This window comes from Nyctibius grandis, chromosome 24, assembly GCF_013368605.1.
Source record: "Nyctibius grandis isolate bNycGra1 chromosome 24, bNycGra1.pri, whole genome shotgun sequence".
In the NCBI taxonomy this organism is placed as follows: domain Eukaryota; kingdom Metazoa; phylum Chordata; class Aves; order Nyctibiiformes; family Nyctibiidae; genus Nyctibius; species Nyctibius grandis.
Window position 1 is genome coordinate 2243470 of NC_090681.1, and position 15862 is coordinate 2259331.

At 66.2% G+C, this 15862-nt stretch overlaps 3 protein-coding genes across 6 annotated transcripts; 1 reads left to right on the forward strand and 2 right to left on the reverse strand.

The window, feature by feature from the left end:
* Positions 1–15: 15 nt before the first annotated feature.
* Positions 16–4262, reverse strand: LCK (LCK proto-oncogene, Src family tyrosine kinase). Of its 4 annotated transcripts, XM_068417689.1 has the most exons (13): positions 4172–4262; positions 4052–4068; positions 3959–4016; positions 3787–3877; positions 3564–3662; positions 3331–3434; positions 3068–3217; positions 2704–2856; positions 1792–1971; positions 1418–1494; positions 1157–1310; positions 539–670; positions 16–218 (listed from the first exon to the last, which is right to left on the reverse strand). In XM_068417689.1, exons 1-13 carry the CDS (start codon positions 4260–4262, stop codon positions 16–18), a joined length of 1509 nt encoding a protein of 502 aa, XP_068273790.1. The 4 variants fall into 4 exon arrangements, with proteins under 4 accessions (XP_068273790.1, XP_068273789.1, XP_068273791.1 ...); XM_068417688.1 differs by lacking the exon at positions 4052–4068 and having other exon boundaries at positions 3959–4040; positions 4161–4262; XM_068417690.1 differs by lacking the exons at positions 2704–2856; positions 4052–4068 and having other exon boundaries at positions 3959–4040; positions 4161–4262.
* Positions 4263–8821: 4559 nt separating this feature from the next.
* FAM167B (family with sequence similarity 167 member B) lies at positions 8822–10295 on the reverse strand. Its single transcript, XM_068417703.1, has 2 exons — positions 10005–10295; positions 8822–9353 (listed from the first exon to the last, which is right to left on the reverse strand). The coding sequence occupies exons 1-2, from the start codon at positions 10293–10295 to the stop codon at positions 9090–9092; spliced, it is 555 nt and encodes a 184-aa protein (XP_068273804.1). The 3' UTR covers positions 8822–9089.
* A 1015-nt stretch (positions 10296–11310) lies between these two features.
* On the forward strand, positions 11311–15835 carry LOC137673104 (myotubularin-related protein 9-like). The gene is made up of 11 exons (XM_068417674.1): positions 11311–11541; positions 12132–12405; positions 12950–13058; positions 13384–13509; positions 13655–13828; positions 13973–14190; positions 14321–14482; positions 14575–14716; positions 14814–15034; positions 15253–15404; positions 15537–15835. Exons 2-11 carry the CDS (start codon positions 12209–12211, stop codon positions 15698–15700), a joined length of 1665 nt encoding a protein of 554 aa, XP_068273775.1. The 5' UTR covers positions 11311–11541; positions 12132–12208; the 3' UTR covers positions 15701–15835.
* The last annotated feature ends 27 nt before the right edge of the window (positions 15836–15862 follow it).

The window sequence follows — 15862 nt, forward strand, 5'->3', positions numbered from 1 at the left end:
CCGCTGCTCGGGTCCTCACGGCTGCTGCTGGTACTGGCCCTCGGTGGCGGTGAAGAAGTCCTCCAGCACGCTCTTCATGTACTCGAAGGTGGGACGTTCCTCAGGCCTCTCCTTCCAGCACTGCATCATCAGTTCGTACAGCTCCTGCGGGCAGTTGTCCGGCTGCGGCATGCGGTAACCGCGCTCCAGGTTCTGTATCACCTCGGGGTTGGTCATCCCTGCGAGGACAACGCACACGGCGCTGAATTTGGGTCACCCCCGCGTCGCAGGCAGCACCCGACATTTGCAAACCCCATGGGGAAGCTTCCTTCCCCCTCCACCGCCTCTGAAACCCCCCGGTGGCTTTTGGGCTGTGGCTGGCCATGTGCATCGGGAAGCGGCCGAAACCATCGCGGGCTGGCAGGGAAGGGAGCCAGATGGGGCGGCTCGGGGCATGTGTGTGCGTGCGGGAGTGCACGAACACACTCGTGGGTGTGCGCTTGCGTGTGTGTGTGTGTGTGCGAGCCCTTCTGCTGCCCAGCTGCTGGGAAATCCTGACCTGGATACGGGATCCGGCCGTAGGTGACGATCTCGGTGAGCAGGATGCCGAAAGACCAGACATCGGACTTGATCGTGAACGTCCCGTAATTAATAGCCTCCGGCGCTGTCCACTTAATGGGGAATTTAGCCCCTGAAAAACAGCAGGAGGGGAGAAAATAAAAGGTTATGGCCAAGCTGGAAACATCCCTCTCTGTTTAATCTGGTGTGACAACCCTGAGTCAGCCTCTGTCCCTGCTGTATGCCCTGGGGACGAGCTGGCTTTGGTGACAGCCAGCTCCTCCCGGCCCCCACTGCTTGGCTGGCACCCCTGCAGCGGGCCAGCATGCCTGTTCCTGCAGTAGCCACCAGATAGGGCTGTCACCCCACCAAAAGCAGGGTGGATGTTCCAGGTCCCACAGCCCTCCTCCAGCTGGAGGGGGAAAGAGATGGAGGGGGGAGAAGGACCTCTGCACCCCCACCTGCTCCCTTCTCCAGGGGCTGCACGCTGTCCTGCGGCTCACGGGGCACCGTGGGGACCCCCAGAAGAGGCCAGGGTGGGTGGGGGTCTCCTCCTCCCACACCCCAAGAGCGGGGCTTGGCAGGGCCACACGTGGGGCCGAGGCAGGGGGACACGCACCCTCACGAGCCGTGTACTCGTTGTCCTCGATGAGGCGGGCCAGCCCGAAATCGGCGATTTTGCAGCACAGGGTGTCCGACACGAGGATGTTGGCAGCCCGCAGGTCGCGGTGGATGTAGTTCTTGGCCTCGATGAAGGCCATGCCTTCGGCGATCTGCGGTTCGGGGTAATCGCAATTAACAGCCGCCACCCCGAGCGGGGCAGCCCCAGCTCCAGCCCCGGCAGAGCCCTCCCCACCGACAGCTTCACGTCCCCCCTCACCTGGGCAGCCATGTCCAGCAGTTTGTTGATGCTGAGCTTGACTCCTTCCGAGGTCTTGAGGAAGTCCACGAGGCTGCCTGCGATGAAAGCAGCGGGTCTCAGCGGCAGGCCAGCGCCCTGCCTGCCCTCCCCGTGGTGCCTGTTGGGGCTGGGTGTTGCGGCACTGGGTTCACCGGGGCACCGTCCCCTGGTGTGACACTGAACGTGGGGCTGGGCAGCTTGCAGCCCCCCGGAAAGGCATGCAGGAGTGGGTGGGCAGGAGACCACCCTGCCTGCAAGGTCCTTTTCCCCCTGCCAGGGCTGAGCCCCGAGCTCCCAGCTGGTGAAAGAGCTCAGCACAGCCCCCAGCCACCCCCACCCACGGGTGCCCTCACCCTTCTCCATGTACTCCGTGATGATGTAGATCGGCTCCTTGGTCACCACGGCGTAGAGCCGCACCAGCCGCGGGTGCTGCAGGTTCTTCATGAGGTTGGCCTCCGCCAGGAAGGCGCTGGGGGACATGCTGCCCTGCTTCAGGTTTTTGATGGCCACCTTGGTATGGCCGTTGTAGAAGCCTGCGGAGAGATGGGGCAGAGCGTGATGGGGGAGAGGGACCCCATCACTGGGCACAGCCAGGGGACACGTGGCAATAGCGGTGCCAATCGAGGAGACAAGCGTGGGGGCTATTGTGTGGATCTAGATCATCCCAGCTTGAGACTGCACAAGCAAGAGGTGTCCGAGATTGCAAAGGTTGGCTGAAGGCCAAGCCCAGAGGCAGCGGAGGCCAGTAAGGGACCCTCTCGCCCCAAAGGACTGTTGCAGTGGGGCTGGAGGACTTTTGGGGACGATCACAGCTCCGTGCTGGCCATCCCCTGGGCAAAAATCTGTAACCACATTTTAACCCACCAGGCCCCATGCCACAGCCAGCAGCTGCTGTCACGGTGAGCAGAGCCCAGCTCGAGGAGGACACTGTGCAGCCCCCATGCACACACACCTGCACCAGTGCACCCATCTCAGCATGGGTGCCTGCCCAGGCCGCGGCACGGGGGTCCAGGTGGCCAGGGATGGGGGAAAGGGGGAGCTTGGGCTGCGCTGGGTAAACCAGAGCTGCCCGTGGGCTGCTCTAGCTGCTGGTTTTCTCCCTTCTTCCAGGGAGAAAGCCGAGGTCCCACGCTTGGGGCTGTGCTGGCTGCTCCATGTGAGACCCCGGCCGGACCCCTGCCTGGGCCAAGGACCAGTGGAGCCCAGCTGGTGCTGCCCAGCCCTCCTCATCTGGGAGGAAGTACCCCAGTTTCACCCTGACTCACCCATCCAGACTTCTCCAAACTGCCCCGCTCCCAGCTTCTCCACCAGCTTCAGCGACTCCCGCGGCACCTCCCACTCGTCCTGCCACCACGGCTTCTGCGGCTTCTGGGTCCGGCAGGGCTTGCCGAGGCGGGTGCACAGCCCGTCGGGGCTGCCTGTGGCACAGGGGGGCACAGGGCAACAAGCATAAGCTGATGGACTTTGCTGGGGCACGGGTAGCAGCATGTCCTGCTCATCTCATCCCATCCCATCCCATCCCATCCCATCCCATCCCCATCCCCATCCCAATCCCATCCCATCCCCATCCCGCAGGCAGGACTAGCCCCTGGACCACCCATTCCCCCCCAGCCCCTGGACGGCACGTACGTGTGTAATACTCCACCAGCTCGTGCAAGCTGCTGAAGGTGACGCGGGGGGAGATGTAGTACCCCCCGTTGTCCATGTTGCGGATCTTGTAGTGCTTCACCGTCTCGCCCTGGTTCTGGTCGAAGTCCCTCACTGACAGCGAGTAGGAGCCTGGGGAGAGGGGGGACCGTGTGGGTGCGGGACCCCAGCGCTCCTCCTGTGCTTCCCAGCGCCTTTCCCAGTGCCGGTGGCAGGAGATGCTGGTGGGGCCTGCGGGACAGTACCTTTGGAGGTCTCGCTCTCCCGGATGAGGAAGGAGCCATGTGTGTTGCCCGACGCCAGGAGCTGCCGCTCCGCATCCTTGCGGCTGATGTTTTTGAAGAACCACCTGGAGACACGGGGCAGGGTTAGGGCTGGGGGGGTGCTCAGGCCACCTTCCCCCACCAGCGCTTCAGGAGATGCTCCTGGCACCTTCCCCCTCCGGCCTGGGTACGGCTCCTACTCAACCCCTACTCACGGCTCAGGCTCTAGGCTGTTCACCATGGCCACGAAGTTGTAGGGGATCAACCCCTCCTGGCCGGTGGTGAGCGACTGCGCCTTCCACCACTCCCCGCTCCTGCAAGGACACAGCGAGGTGAGACCCCTCCAGCTGCCCAGACCCCGCACGGACCCCCCCGGAGCACCGGGTGCTGCCTGGGGAGCCGCAGGGTCATGCCGGGATGCCGTTGGCGCTCGCTCACTCTTTCAGGATGCGGAGCTTCTCGCCCTTCTGCAGCCCCAGGTCCCCGTCGTGCTTGGGCTCGTAGTTGTACAGGGCCACCACCAGCTTATCTGGGAGGACAAGCGTGGCAGGGTGGCAGTGGCCAACTGGGGGGGTGTCCACAGCCACCCCCTGCCGCGGCTGGACCTTACCTTGCAGGGGGGAGCACGGCGGAGACGTGGCCTCGTAGGACACCAGCGGGTCTTGGACCTCGGAGCCATTGCGGATGAGCCTCTGCAAGGGACAAGGAGCCCCATGAGCCCTCACCTTCCCGGGGCTTGGCCATCCCACGGCCACCTCCGGAGGTGTTGGGCCACCAGGACGGGGGATCTGACCCGCTTGCCCCCTCCTCACCTGACGCTTGCTGTCGGGCTCGATGGGATAGTTGCAGTGCTCACAAATGTCGATGTTCTCGATCCAGTCCTCGTCATAGTCCGAGCTGCAGCAGCAGCCCATGGTGGCTGCGGGGGGGTGAGGGTGGTGAGGGAAGCCTTCACACCCCCGGCCCCAGCCTCGCCTCTCCTCCCGCTCCAGTACATCCCCATCCCCGTGTCCGTCCCACATCGCATGGCCCGTCCTGCACGCCGCCCAGGTCCTCTGCTGAACCGAGGGCATCCCCTGACCCTCTGTCACCAGCCATATTTCCTCCTAATGTTCTGGCTTTGTTAATTAAGAACACCGAAGGCAATCAGCTCCCCGGCACAGCCTGCCGTCGCCTCCTTCACCAGCTCCTTCCCACCTTGCAGCCCTTGGGCTGATCCCTGTGTTCTCCATCCAGGTAACAATCCCATCACAATTATCCCATTAGCAATCAATACGTCCTTGCGTGGCCCCACAACACAGGTTTGATGGGGTTTGGCTGGACCAGGCACCTCCTCGGCCATAAAAGCAGCTCCTGGGGTCAGAGGCGGATGCGAGCGCTCCCCCACCCACGCTGCGTGGCCTCCGATTTCCTTCTCCCCCAGGGCTCTCGTTAGCCTCCCCTGGGGCTCTCATTAGCCTCCCTGCCACGCATTCAGCCCCGTCACTCTGCTCCTGTTTCTCCTGCATCAGGGATGTCCTTTAAACCCCCATCCCTGCTTGGGGACCCCTCATCCTCAGCAGCTCGCCCTGAAACACCCAAGAATCCCCCAACCTCAAGCATCAGCCCCTGGTCACGGTGACACCAAGCCATCAGCCCTGGCACCGTGGCGTGGGCACCGGGGCAGCCCGGCAGCGGTGCCACGAATGTCGCGTGGGTTCTGGCATGCGTCACGTGGAAACGGCAGCCCACGGCCCTGGAAAAAGCTCTTCCGCAGAATCCCCCACACCTACACCACCAGGATTTATCTCCACCGAAATCTGGCCCTTAAATCCTCTTCCCATGCTCTGCCCCAGCAGGTCTGGGGGCTCTCTGGGGGCCCCGGTGTGGTTTCCGCAGGCGTCAGGTGCCAACGGCAGGGCTGGGAGCCCCCGTGCCACCAGAGCCAGCCCAGGTGTCTGCCCCTGGCACCCGGTGGGAGCCCTTATCTGGCAGCGAGGCGGTGCAGCTGCGAGGGTCCCCGTCCCCGCCGTGAGCTGGGTCCCCATTGGGCCAGCTGAACCCCGGGAGCCGCTTTGCTGGGAGATGCTGGCGCTGCCGTCACCATTTTCCCCTTGGTTTCCGACCCGGGAGCCATTGCACCGCTGCGTTTTCACAAGCACCCACTTAATTCCACCTCCCTCCGTGCTGCCGGGGAGGGCACGGCAGTGGGGGCTTTGTTGGAGTGGGTACCCCCATGGGCAGCTGGGGGCACAGGGAAGAGCCTCACGGGGGGTCACAGGGAGGGTGCGGGGTCCCCAGGGAGGGTGCAGGGTCCCCAGGGAGGGTGCCGCCAGCCCCTGCTGCCCCCAGCCCCAGCCATCAGAGCCTGCTGCCAGCCAGAGCCCCCCCAGCCTGTGCTGCCAGGGCTGGGTGGGCAGACCAGGAGGCCCCTCAGCCTGTGCTGCCAGGGATGGGTGGGCAGACCAGGAGCCCCCTCCCTCGGGGACGCTGTTTCGGCATCCACAGTAGGGACACGGGGGCCGTCCCCATGGTGCCACCCCAGGGTGCCCGGTGCCATGGCGGCCGATGGGAGCAGGTGACGGGTGATTTTGGCGAGGAGAGGGCAGACAAGGGAGCCCCCCGTGCCGTGCAACGCTGCTTTGGGGACTTAAATGCTAAAAACCACCCTGGTGCCTTCAGCTTCCAGCAACACTCATTTGGGAACACCCTTCGGCACCCAAAAACAGGCTCGGCCACGCCGCGGTGCCCTGCCGCAGGCAGGAGGAGCAGGCAGGGCCCCGGCGATGCCCGGGCAGCAGCAAAGCCCATACCCAGCCCCAAGCCCCGCAGAGAAGCCCCCGCTCTCCCAGACCCACCCGCAGCCCTTCAAACACCTTTACCAAAGGCGAGCGGTGCCAGGAGGTGTTTTTTCCTTCCTGCACGAAGCCGGGGTGGGGAGGGAGGTGCTGCTATTGTGCCTTTTTCTTGTTTTTTTTTTCTCTCTTACAGACTCAAGCCACAGCGTAATTTCCACCGAGCAGCCGTTTCACCTGCGCGGCGTGAGGGCCGCGACGCTGGAACGGGGCGTTTGAAGTCGGGTTTTTGTGACTGCATCTGTGCAACCGAATTTCTCGTGCGAAGGCTGCCTGGGAGGGACGTGTAGGCGCCCCTGCCCCGTGCCTCGCCGTGTCCCCGGGAAGGCGTCGGGTGTGCACGCGTGTCCTTGCGTGGCCACATATGTTGCTTTGCTCGGGAGCATGCCTGGGCCCCCCCAGCTCTTCCTGGGGGAGCTGCCCTGTGCTGGCCCTTCCGCACAGAGCCAGGGCCGGCTGGTTTGGTCACAAGCATGGGCGGGCGTGAGGAGGGCTGAAGGCTGGGCTGACCCCGTCCCCGATGCTCTCGGACGCCCCGGATGTCCCCAAGCCAGCTGTGCCCCTGCTGCACGGTCAGCCCCGTGGAGACACGAAGGACCATGGCCCCGAAGCTGCCAGCGCAGCGGGGAGGTGGTTGCACAGACACACACCGAAACCAGGCGTATCTCAGTGCCTGAACCCCCCAAACTGGGCAGCGGACCCCGATGGACCAGCACTAAACTGCTGCCTGTCCCAAAGCTGCTCTCTCCCACAGCGGGCAGAGCCTGGCGTTGGGGTCAAAGCTCCCACTTTGAAATGTGAAATGGGGGCTCAGGGAGGGTCCTGTGAGGGGGCCAGCGCTCCCTCCCCGGGCAGGAACCCCAGCTGGGCAGGGGGCATCGGGGCAGCGGCTTTCACCCCAACTGGGAGGCCACAGAGCACTGGGGAGCACAGCCCTTCTCCCTCCATCGCTCGCCCGGGCACCAGCGCTCACGTCCCCCCGCAGCGATGAGCCCGAATCCCCATCTCCATCCCTCTGAGGGGCAACCTTGGAGAGTGCAACAGGACCCCACCCACCCTCTGTGGGCACCCGGGTGGTCCCCAGCTCCCATAGGGAGGGTGCAAACCCTCTCGCCCCCAGGTCCCCGTTACCTGCTGCCAGCGAGGCGAGGACCAGCCGCTCTCAGACTCCCATGACCCGGCAGCAGGAGCGAAGGCGCCGTCCCCGCTCACGTTCTCCCCATCCCTGGCAGGGGCACGGTGACCCCGTGGGGTGAAGAGACGAGCCCCCCGCACGCGGGCGCGCGCTCCCCGCCGCCGCCGCTCGCTCTTGCCCGCCGCCTGCCCTGGTTTCCTGCCTCCTGAGCAAACTCTAGAGAAGCTGGTTCACAGCTTGCGCACAACCACAAGAGCTAGTGACAAACCCCGATGGCTTCCTGCCATCCCCAGCATGGAGGGTCCCTCCTCTGGGTGCCCCCAGCCACCAGCCCCCAGGGACTGGGTGGGCAAGGGGATGCCGAGCCCCTCGGCTGGTGGGGGAGCGGGGTCCCGTGGGCTGGGAGATGTGCTGCGAGGGGCCAGCGATGGGCAGGGGTTTGTCACCCGCTGCCCTGGGGGTCCAGGCTAGTTGAGCCCCCCCGGTCCCCTGTGCTGTCCCCTCGCTGGTGCTCGGCGTGGGCAGGCTGGTGGTGCCATGCACCAGCCACCCATGACCCCATTGGACCCTACACAGGTTGCAAGGCTCATCCCGCACCCCGCAGCCCCCACTTTGGCCATCACCACCAGGTCACCCCAGACCCCGGCACCCTGAGAGCTGAGGTGACAGTGGCTGAAGCCAAGGGGACACGTTGTGCCCCGGCCAGGCTGCCAGCCCTGTGTTTTTGGAGTCATCTCAGAGCAGAGCAACCACAACTCTATTGTCTTGGCTTTTGCAATCAAACATGAAGCCGCAGGTACCCGCCAGCTGCTCTGCAGAGGCACGGGCAGGAAGCCCAGCTGTGCCGGGGGGGCTGTGGCAGCCCGGGGGGGCACCGTGGCGGTAGCACCGGACACAGCATCCACCCTGGCAGGGTCATTTCCCAGGGGCAGCCGCGCAGCCCCGTTCCCATCGAGCTTGCCAACACCGTGGGTGCCCCAGGCAAGGGGTGGTGGGGAGTGCCGCCAGGCCCTGGGGTGTGCCACAGGTGAGGGCAGCGTTGCCAGCCCCGGCTGGCACTACCCCCAGGGTCCCCCCGCAGCGCTGCAGAGGGTCGGGAGACAGGGCAGGATGAGGGTGTGGGGGCTTCTGTACCCCAAGCACGGCCCCCAGCACCTCCCAGCCTCAAAAACAACCCCTCGAGTCGCAGCCGGTTCGGTGACAAGCGCTTCCTGCAACGGCGCAGCCCGAGCACCCACCCGCTGCCAGGGGCGCCCGGGGAGAGGCTGGCAACGAGGTCCCTGAGGCAGAGATGCCGCCTGCCTGGCATGGTGTCATCCTGCAGCAGAAACCAGTGAGAAGTCACCCACTCTGCGAGCCAGAGCCCCGGGGAGCGGCCAGGGAAGGGGCGATGGCAGCGTGGTCCCTCCTGCCACCCCCGTGTCCCCCACAGCAAAGCCCTGGGAGCCACAACTGCGGGCACACAACAAAAGGACAGAACATCAGCTCTCACCTTCACCTCCTTTTATTCCTCCTCAAAGGGCTGCTCCCCACATTGTCCACCGTGGTTGACCCCACCATCCTCGGGGACAGGGCACTGGGTGCCCCGAAACACCCTGTGCCCGACGGGGATGGTGGCATTTCCCATGCCCCCGTGGCACGGCATTGCCCCACAGCTCAGCACCGCCTGCCCCGGCAGCAGCTCCGCAGTCCCCGGGGCACTTTGGGAGGGATACACGAGCCCCACCAGGTCTGGATGCGCCCATGGGTGCCCACAAGGCTCCCGCCCGGGCTCAGCAGAGGGAGAACCGTCGGGAGTTGATGTTCATGCGGGTGACGCCAATGTGCTTGAGCGGCATGGAGAGCAGGAAGGCGGCCTTGGGCGGGATGTTGCAGAGCAGGTCCGAGTCTTCCTCGCAGCCCTCGAGGCCGAAGGTAGCGTCGTCCAGCATCTCCTTGTGCTGGTGGCAGGCCTGCTCCACCTTCAGCCGGTGCAGCCGTGCCCGCAGGCGCATCAGCTGCTGCGCCAGGCGCTGGTCCGCAGCCTGCATCTCCTGCTGCATGGGGAGATGGGCATCAGGGCTGGCACGGGACCGGCCGCCAGGTCAGCTGGGGATGCTGATCCAGGCAGTGGGGACACCAGGGCAGCGGGGCTGGGGCTCAGCCAGGGCACAAACCCACCAGGGACCAGACGTGGCCCTGGGATCAGCACAGCGCCCATGCACACTGTCCCGGGGTCAGCACGGGGTCTGCGCCAGGGTCACAGCCCAGGGTCAGCGCAGGTGCCCACGGGTTTGTACCTGCATGGCTGTTGCTGCCTGTGCCACCCCATGAAAGCCACCGTGGCTGTGCCACACCAATGAAGCCCACCACAGCTGTGCCCTCAGCAGAGCAGGCTGGTGGGGTGACAAGGGCAGACCCTGATGGAGCCGTGACCCCCGGCGCTGTGCACGGGACACCGGCAGAGCTGTGGCACCGCGGAGCCACACGCACCCTGCAAAAATCCACATAAACTGGCCGTGCTGGGCAAAGGAGCAACGCACCCCGCTGCGGTGGAGCACCCTGGCCCTGGCACAGCCCATCGCTGCTGCGTGGGGTCGGGCTGCAAGCGCTTCCTCTTCACGGAGGAGCCCTGTGGCCCCATCCCTACCTTGGGGCTCAGTCCTTGCCCACCCCTCGTGCCCCCCATCCCACCAGCACCTACTCACCAGCTCCATCCTGAGCCACTCCAGAGCCGCCTCCATGGTGGCGAAGCCACAGATGCCACCATCCCACTTGTCCTCGGGGTGCCCAGGGCTCTGCTCTGCCCCCCGCATCCCCCCGGGGGTCCGACTGTGCCAGGGCTGCCCCCTCACCCGGGCTTCCCACTCCAGGTACGAGGGTCTCCGCGTCTGCAGCTTCAGCTTGGCCGTCAGCGCCTTCACGCCGGCCAGGCTCTCCTCCTCCCAGGTGGGCTCCTCCTCACCCAGCTCCTTGAACTTCAGCTGGCCGAAGGGCATGGTGGCACCCACCAGAGCCCCCAAACCCCTGGGGGAACCCTCCCCTCCTCAAAGCCCCCCTGCAAATGGAGCCTCTGCCCCACTGCACCCACAGGGTGAGGAGCACCCTGACCACAGACACCCACCCACTGCCCCCAGCTGCACCCGAGTCCCGGCTATTTATTGACCCCCAGAACAATGAAGGCTGGGGATGGTGAGGACAGTTCTAAGGGGCAGGAACTTTCCTTATCCAGAGCAGGGCAAAGGAAGGGTGGTTTTGGTTTATTTTTGTAATGTTTTGTGAGTTTCTTTTCCTTTTTCTTTTTTTTTTTTTTCCCTTTTCTTTTCTTTTTTGGCATTATTGTCCCCAGCTGGGAGGAGGCTCCCCGGGAGGAGCCTTCCCCGGGACGGAAGGACGGGCCGGGAGGAGCGGGGTGATTTATCGCCCGGGGACGGGGCGGGGAGGGGGCAAAAAAAAGCCACGGAAGGAAAAAGAAACCGGGGGGGGCAGCGGGGGGGAACCGGGGGCAGCGGGGGGGACCGGGGGGCAGCGGGGGGCCCGCAGCCCCGACGGGCCCTTAAGGTGGAACCGGGGCAGGATCCGGCCGCTGCTCCCCCCCTAGCCCGGTGATGCCAGCGCTGCCCGGGGGGGTCCGGGACAGCGGCGGTGGGTGACGGGTCCCGCCTGCCCCGGGGACAGACCCCCCCACCCCGTCCCCTCCAGCCCCCCCGGAGCCGTCCCCAAAGCCCCTGCTGCGCTGCGAGCCCCCGTGTCCCTTCGCGTGTCCCTTCCCACGGCTCCGTGCGTGTCCCCTCGCTCCCGCACCCCCCCGGGGAGCCCCCAGCCCCTCCCGTGCCCCCCCCGCCCCGGGGAGCGGAGCGTCCCGGCCCCGCTGTCCGCCGCCGGAGTCGCCCCGGGCCGGGCCACCTTAAACCCGACATCCGCCGGGCGCGGAGCCCTGCGCCGAGCCGCGGGTGAACGGAGCCGTGCGGGGCCGTGCGGGGCATCGCCCGCCTCCCTGCTGGCACCCCAAGGTCCCTGCTTGCACTCCAAGGTCCCTGCTTGCGCCCCAGGGTCCCTGCTGGCACCCCAAGGTCCCTGCTGGTGCCCCGACGTCCCCAGCTTATGCCCAACAAGTCCCTGTTTGCCCTCTGAGGTGCCCTGCTTGCACCCCGCAGTGCCCCGCTTGCACCCCGAGGTCCCCACTTGCACCTCGAGGTCCCCCCCTGCACCCGGAGGTCCCCACCTGCCGCCAAGCCAGAGCAGGTAAGCGCAGGGGTGCCCAGGGGCACGCAGTGCTGCCAGCCGCCCACCCTCCTCCTCCTCACCCAGGGCGCTTGGCAGCAGCTTCTGCTCCGTCCCCGGGCCCGGGGGTGGCTGTGGGTGCAAGCAGAGCCCGCGGGAGCTGGGGTCAGGCTGGTGCTGGGGGTCTGGCAGCGGCCGCCGCAGCACCGTACAGCCCCAGCGCAAGAGGCCCCACGGCCGTCAGGAAAGGACCCATCGCTGCTCCCTGCGAGGCAGCAGTTGCATTTTCACCAGCCACCAAAAATCCCCCCCTGCAGCGCAGCTGGTGCTGGGTGCAGGGTACCTGGCTTGGGGTCTGGGCACTGCTCGGGAGCCCAGAGCTCACACCCCTCTGCCCCGTGCCTCAGTTTCCCCATCTGCAATGACAGCGTTGCCAGGGGAGGAAATAAGTCACATTCCCCTGCGTTTTGCAGCGAGGAAGCACCACACACTATAGGTGACAACGTAAACACGAAGAGGGGGTGAGGCTATAGGGCCCGGCGTGACGCAGAGGGAAGCGGGGCTTTCCAGGCCAGCCCTGCTGCTGCAGGATTTCCCCTTTCTCCGTCCAGCCCCGCGGCAGCCGCCGGCAGCGGGTCCCTGCGCCCAGCAAAGGCTACGCTGGGGCTCGGCGGCCGCTGGCACCACCATGGAGTTCTCCGAGCTGATTAAGACGGCGACGGTGGAGAACGTGCTGCTGTCGTGCGCGGGGCTGCCGCCGGTGAAGGGCACCCTGTGCATCACCAGCCACCACCTGCTCCTTTCCTCCTGCCCCGGGGGGGACGCCCAGCCCGGCACCGTGGAGCTCTGGCTGCTCATCCGCAACGTGGACGCCGTGGAGAAGAGGTGGGTCTCTCCCCGTGGCCAGCCCCGCGATCCCTTCTAGCAGCGTCACCCCCTGCCTTAGCTGGAGGAGATTCCCCGCTGCTCTCCCGGTGCCCGCGGCAGAGCACGGCCACCCCACCCCACTGCCGCCGAGCCTCGACCCTCCTCTTCCCTATGGCCCACGCCGAGGGACGCTCGCGGCACCGGGCATTGACCTCCTCTTCTCCTCCGTGCCTCAGAGTGCAGAATTTAGGCTGGTACCAGCCCCCCCGGACTAACGGCTCCCCGCAAGACACCAGGTTTGGCTTTTAACACTCTCTTGGCTCTGCTAACCCTGACCACTGCAGCGCCTGCCAGGCCCTGGCCAGGGCAGGGAGATGGTGGAAATCCCAGCTTCGGACAGGCGTGCCATGGTGCCAGCTGAGCGCCAGCGCTTTGGCACCCACAGCGGCACAGCCCTCCCGCTTCGCCCTGCTCGGCTCTCCAAGGGGCAGAGGGCAGCTCGGCGCTGTCGCACATCATCTGTGTCTGGACCTACAGCCAGCCCTGACCTGCTCCCCCCCAGGCTCGCCGGCTCCTCTGGCACCATCACACTCCGGTGCAAAGACCTGAAGGTGCTGCAGCTGGAGATCCCGGGCATGGAGGAGTGTCTCAACATCGCCAGCTCCATTGAGGTGAGCTCCCGGGTGGCCGGAGAGCCCGGCCCAAGCCGGGGTGCAAAGGGTTGGCAGGAGAACGCGGCCGCCTGCAGTGTTTGCTCTCGGTCTGTCATTAACGTGGGTAAATACTCAGCTCCCGGCTGATGTTGGCACAAGGTGCCCGCAGGGCTGGGGGTGACAGCACCCGCCTGCCCAGCCCTCGCTTGCGGCTGGGATGTGGCCAGGAGCGGGGAACAAGGAGGGGGTTTGCAGAGCCCTGGGGACATGGCAGGGACATTCCCAGCCGTCTCTGGTCTGTGCCCCCCACCCGTTACCAGCTCTGCCTTTGCTCCCACTCCAGGCCCTCTCCTCGGTGGACTCCGTGATGATGATGTACCCGTTCTTCTACAGACCCCAGAGCCTGAAGCTCGAGGAAGGATGGCACCTCTTCCCCCTCGAGCAGTACTTCCAGCAGATCGCCTCGCAGGTGAGCCTGGAGGGGAGAGACCCGGCTGGGCTGGGGCGGGGAAGCGGCTCCCCCCACCCATGCCAGGCTGCCAGCTGGGGCTCACGCTGCCGGGGCTACCAGGGGGGCTACCCGAGGCAGCCCCCCCACCCCACCTCTCCCATAGACGAGCCGGTGGCGGCTAAGCAATGTGAACCAAGATTTCACCGCCTGCCCCACGTACCCTCCCGCCGTCATCGTGCCGGCAGCGGTGCACGACGACACCCTGCGGAAGGCTGCCCGTTTTCGGCAGGGCGGGCGGTTCCCCGTCCTCAGCTATTACCACCCCAAGAACGGCACCGTGAGTCCATCTCCCCGTCCTGCCCCTCGTCCCCTCTCCCGCCACCACCAGCCCTGGGGCGAAGGCGTCTCAAAGTCCCCCCCATCCTGTGGGGTTCCCCCGGTGCCCCCCAGCTCTCGCTGCCCGCCGTCCCTCACCCCGCAGGCGATGCTCCGCAGCAGCCAGCCGCTGACGGGCCCCAACCGAAAGCGCTGCCGCGAGGACGAGATGCTGCTGGGGACAGTCCTGGACGAGGGGGAACGGGGCTTTATCATCGACACGCGGTCGGCCCAGGCGGCGAAGCAGGCTCGGATGACGGGGGGTGGAACGGAGCCCAAATCTGCTTACCCGCAGTGGAGGAGGCTGCACCGGCCCCTGGAGAGGTGAGGGACGGCGCTGAGGCCTGGCGCTCTCATGACATGGGTGATCACACTGCCCAGCCAATAGCATAGGGACACCAGCCCCCCAAAAGAGCCCCACCAAGCCCCTGACACCCCTTTCCTCCCCTCCCAGAGGCCGCCCGCTGCAGGAGAGCTTCATTAAGCTGGTAGAAGCCTGCAACGACCCCTCGATGAACATGGACCGGTGGCTGAGCCGGTTGGAGAGCTGCCGCTGGCTGAGCCACGTCAAGGCGGCCCTGAGCACGGCCTGCCTGGCCGCACAGTGCCTGGACAGGTGAGGGGGGGGCTGCTGCCCCTTGGCCCCCGCTTTCCCCCTTGCAACGCTCTTGGTGTGGCATCGCCCTGACCACCGGTGCTTGCCGGCAGGGAGGAGGCCAGTGTGCTGGTGCACGGGGCGGAGGGGACAGACACGACGCTGCTGGTGACGGCGCTGGCCCAGGTGATCCTGGACCCGTCCTGCCGCACGCTGGCAGGGTTCCAGGGGCTGCTGGAGCGGGAGTGGATCGAGGTGAGACCAGCGGTGCCGAGGGGGCTGAGGAGCCGAGGCCGGCTGGGCACCCCCAGCTCCCCTTCACCCCTGCTCTTCCCCCTCGGGGGTCCCGCAGGCCGGCCACCCCTTCCACCTCCGCTGCGCCCGCTCTGCCTACTCCCACGCCCGGCTGAAGCAGGAGGCGCCGCTTTTCCTCCTCTTCCTCGACTGCGTGTGGCAGCTGAGCCGCCAGTTCCCCTTCTCCCTGGAGTTCGGCGAGCGCCTCCTCCTCACCCTCTTCGACAACACCTACGCCTCCGCCTACGGCACCTTCCTCTGCAACAACGAGAAAGAGAGGCGAGTGGGGCGGGCGGGGGGGACAGCGCTGTCCCTTGGGAGCGATGCCACCCTCACTGCTGTGCCCCTGGGGCAGACCTGCCATGGCCAGCGCAGGGGCTGACCCTGCCATCATGCTGCCGGGTAGGGCAGGGCAGAGGCATCCCGGTCACAGCTTGGATCAGACGTGGCCCCACGGGCCCTGGCAGGGACTGAAATACACCTCGACTCTCCCGTAGGTGCCTGTGTAAAGTGAAGGAGAGCACACACTCCCTCTGGGCCTGGCTGAACCAGCCTGGGGAGAAGAAGAAGTACCTGAACCCTCTCTACTCACACAATGCCCTGGTGATCTGGCCCTCTGTCGAGCCCCAGAGCATCCAGCTGTGGCAGGGTAAGCTGGGTCCAGCGCTCTCAAACCCATCGTCAGCTCCGAGCTGGGCTGCGTGAGGGAAGGCTGCTCTGCTTCCCCCTCTCACCAGGGCTACGGCATGGCTGAAATAACACACAGCCCCTTCTCTCCTAGGTTTATTCTTCCGCTGGATCCGTTCATCCCAGTACCTGGACGAGGCATGGGCAGAGATCCAGCGGGTGGTGGAAAGCAGCGACCCCCCCATCAAGGAAAGTGCCGGGAACAGGCTGAGCCGGTCCCTCTCCGACCCCGCTGCCCCCATGGAGAATGAAAGATGAACGGCAGCGTGGGCACTTTGGTCCCCGTGGGCTGCCAGGCCACGGTGACACCGCAGCTTTCCGGGGGAAGCGCTGCGCAGGACGCAGGCCCCGCGGAGGACAGCGCTGGGAGGGGGGACGCTCCCTTTGGCAGCTTCTGGGCTGCACAGACTGAGCTCGTTT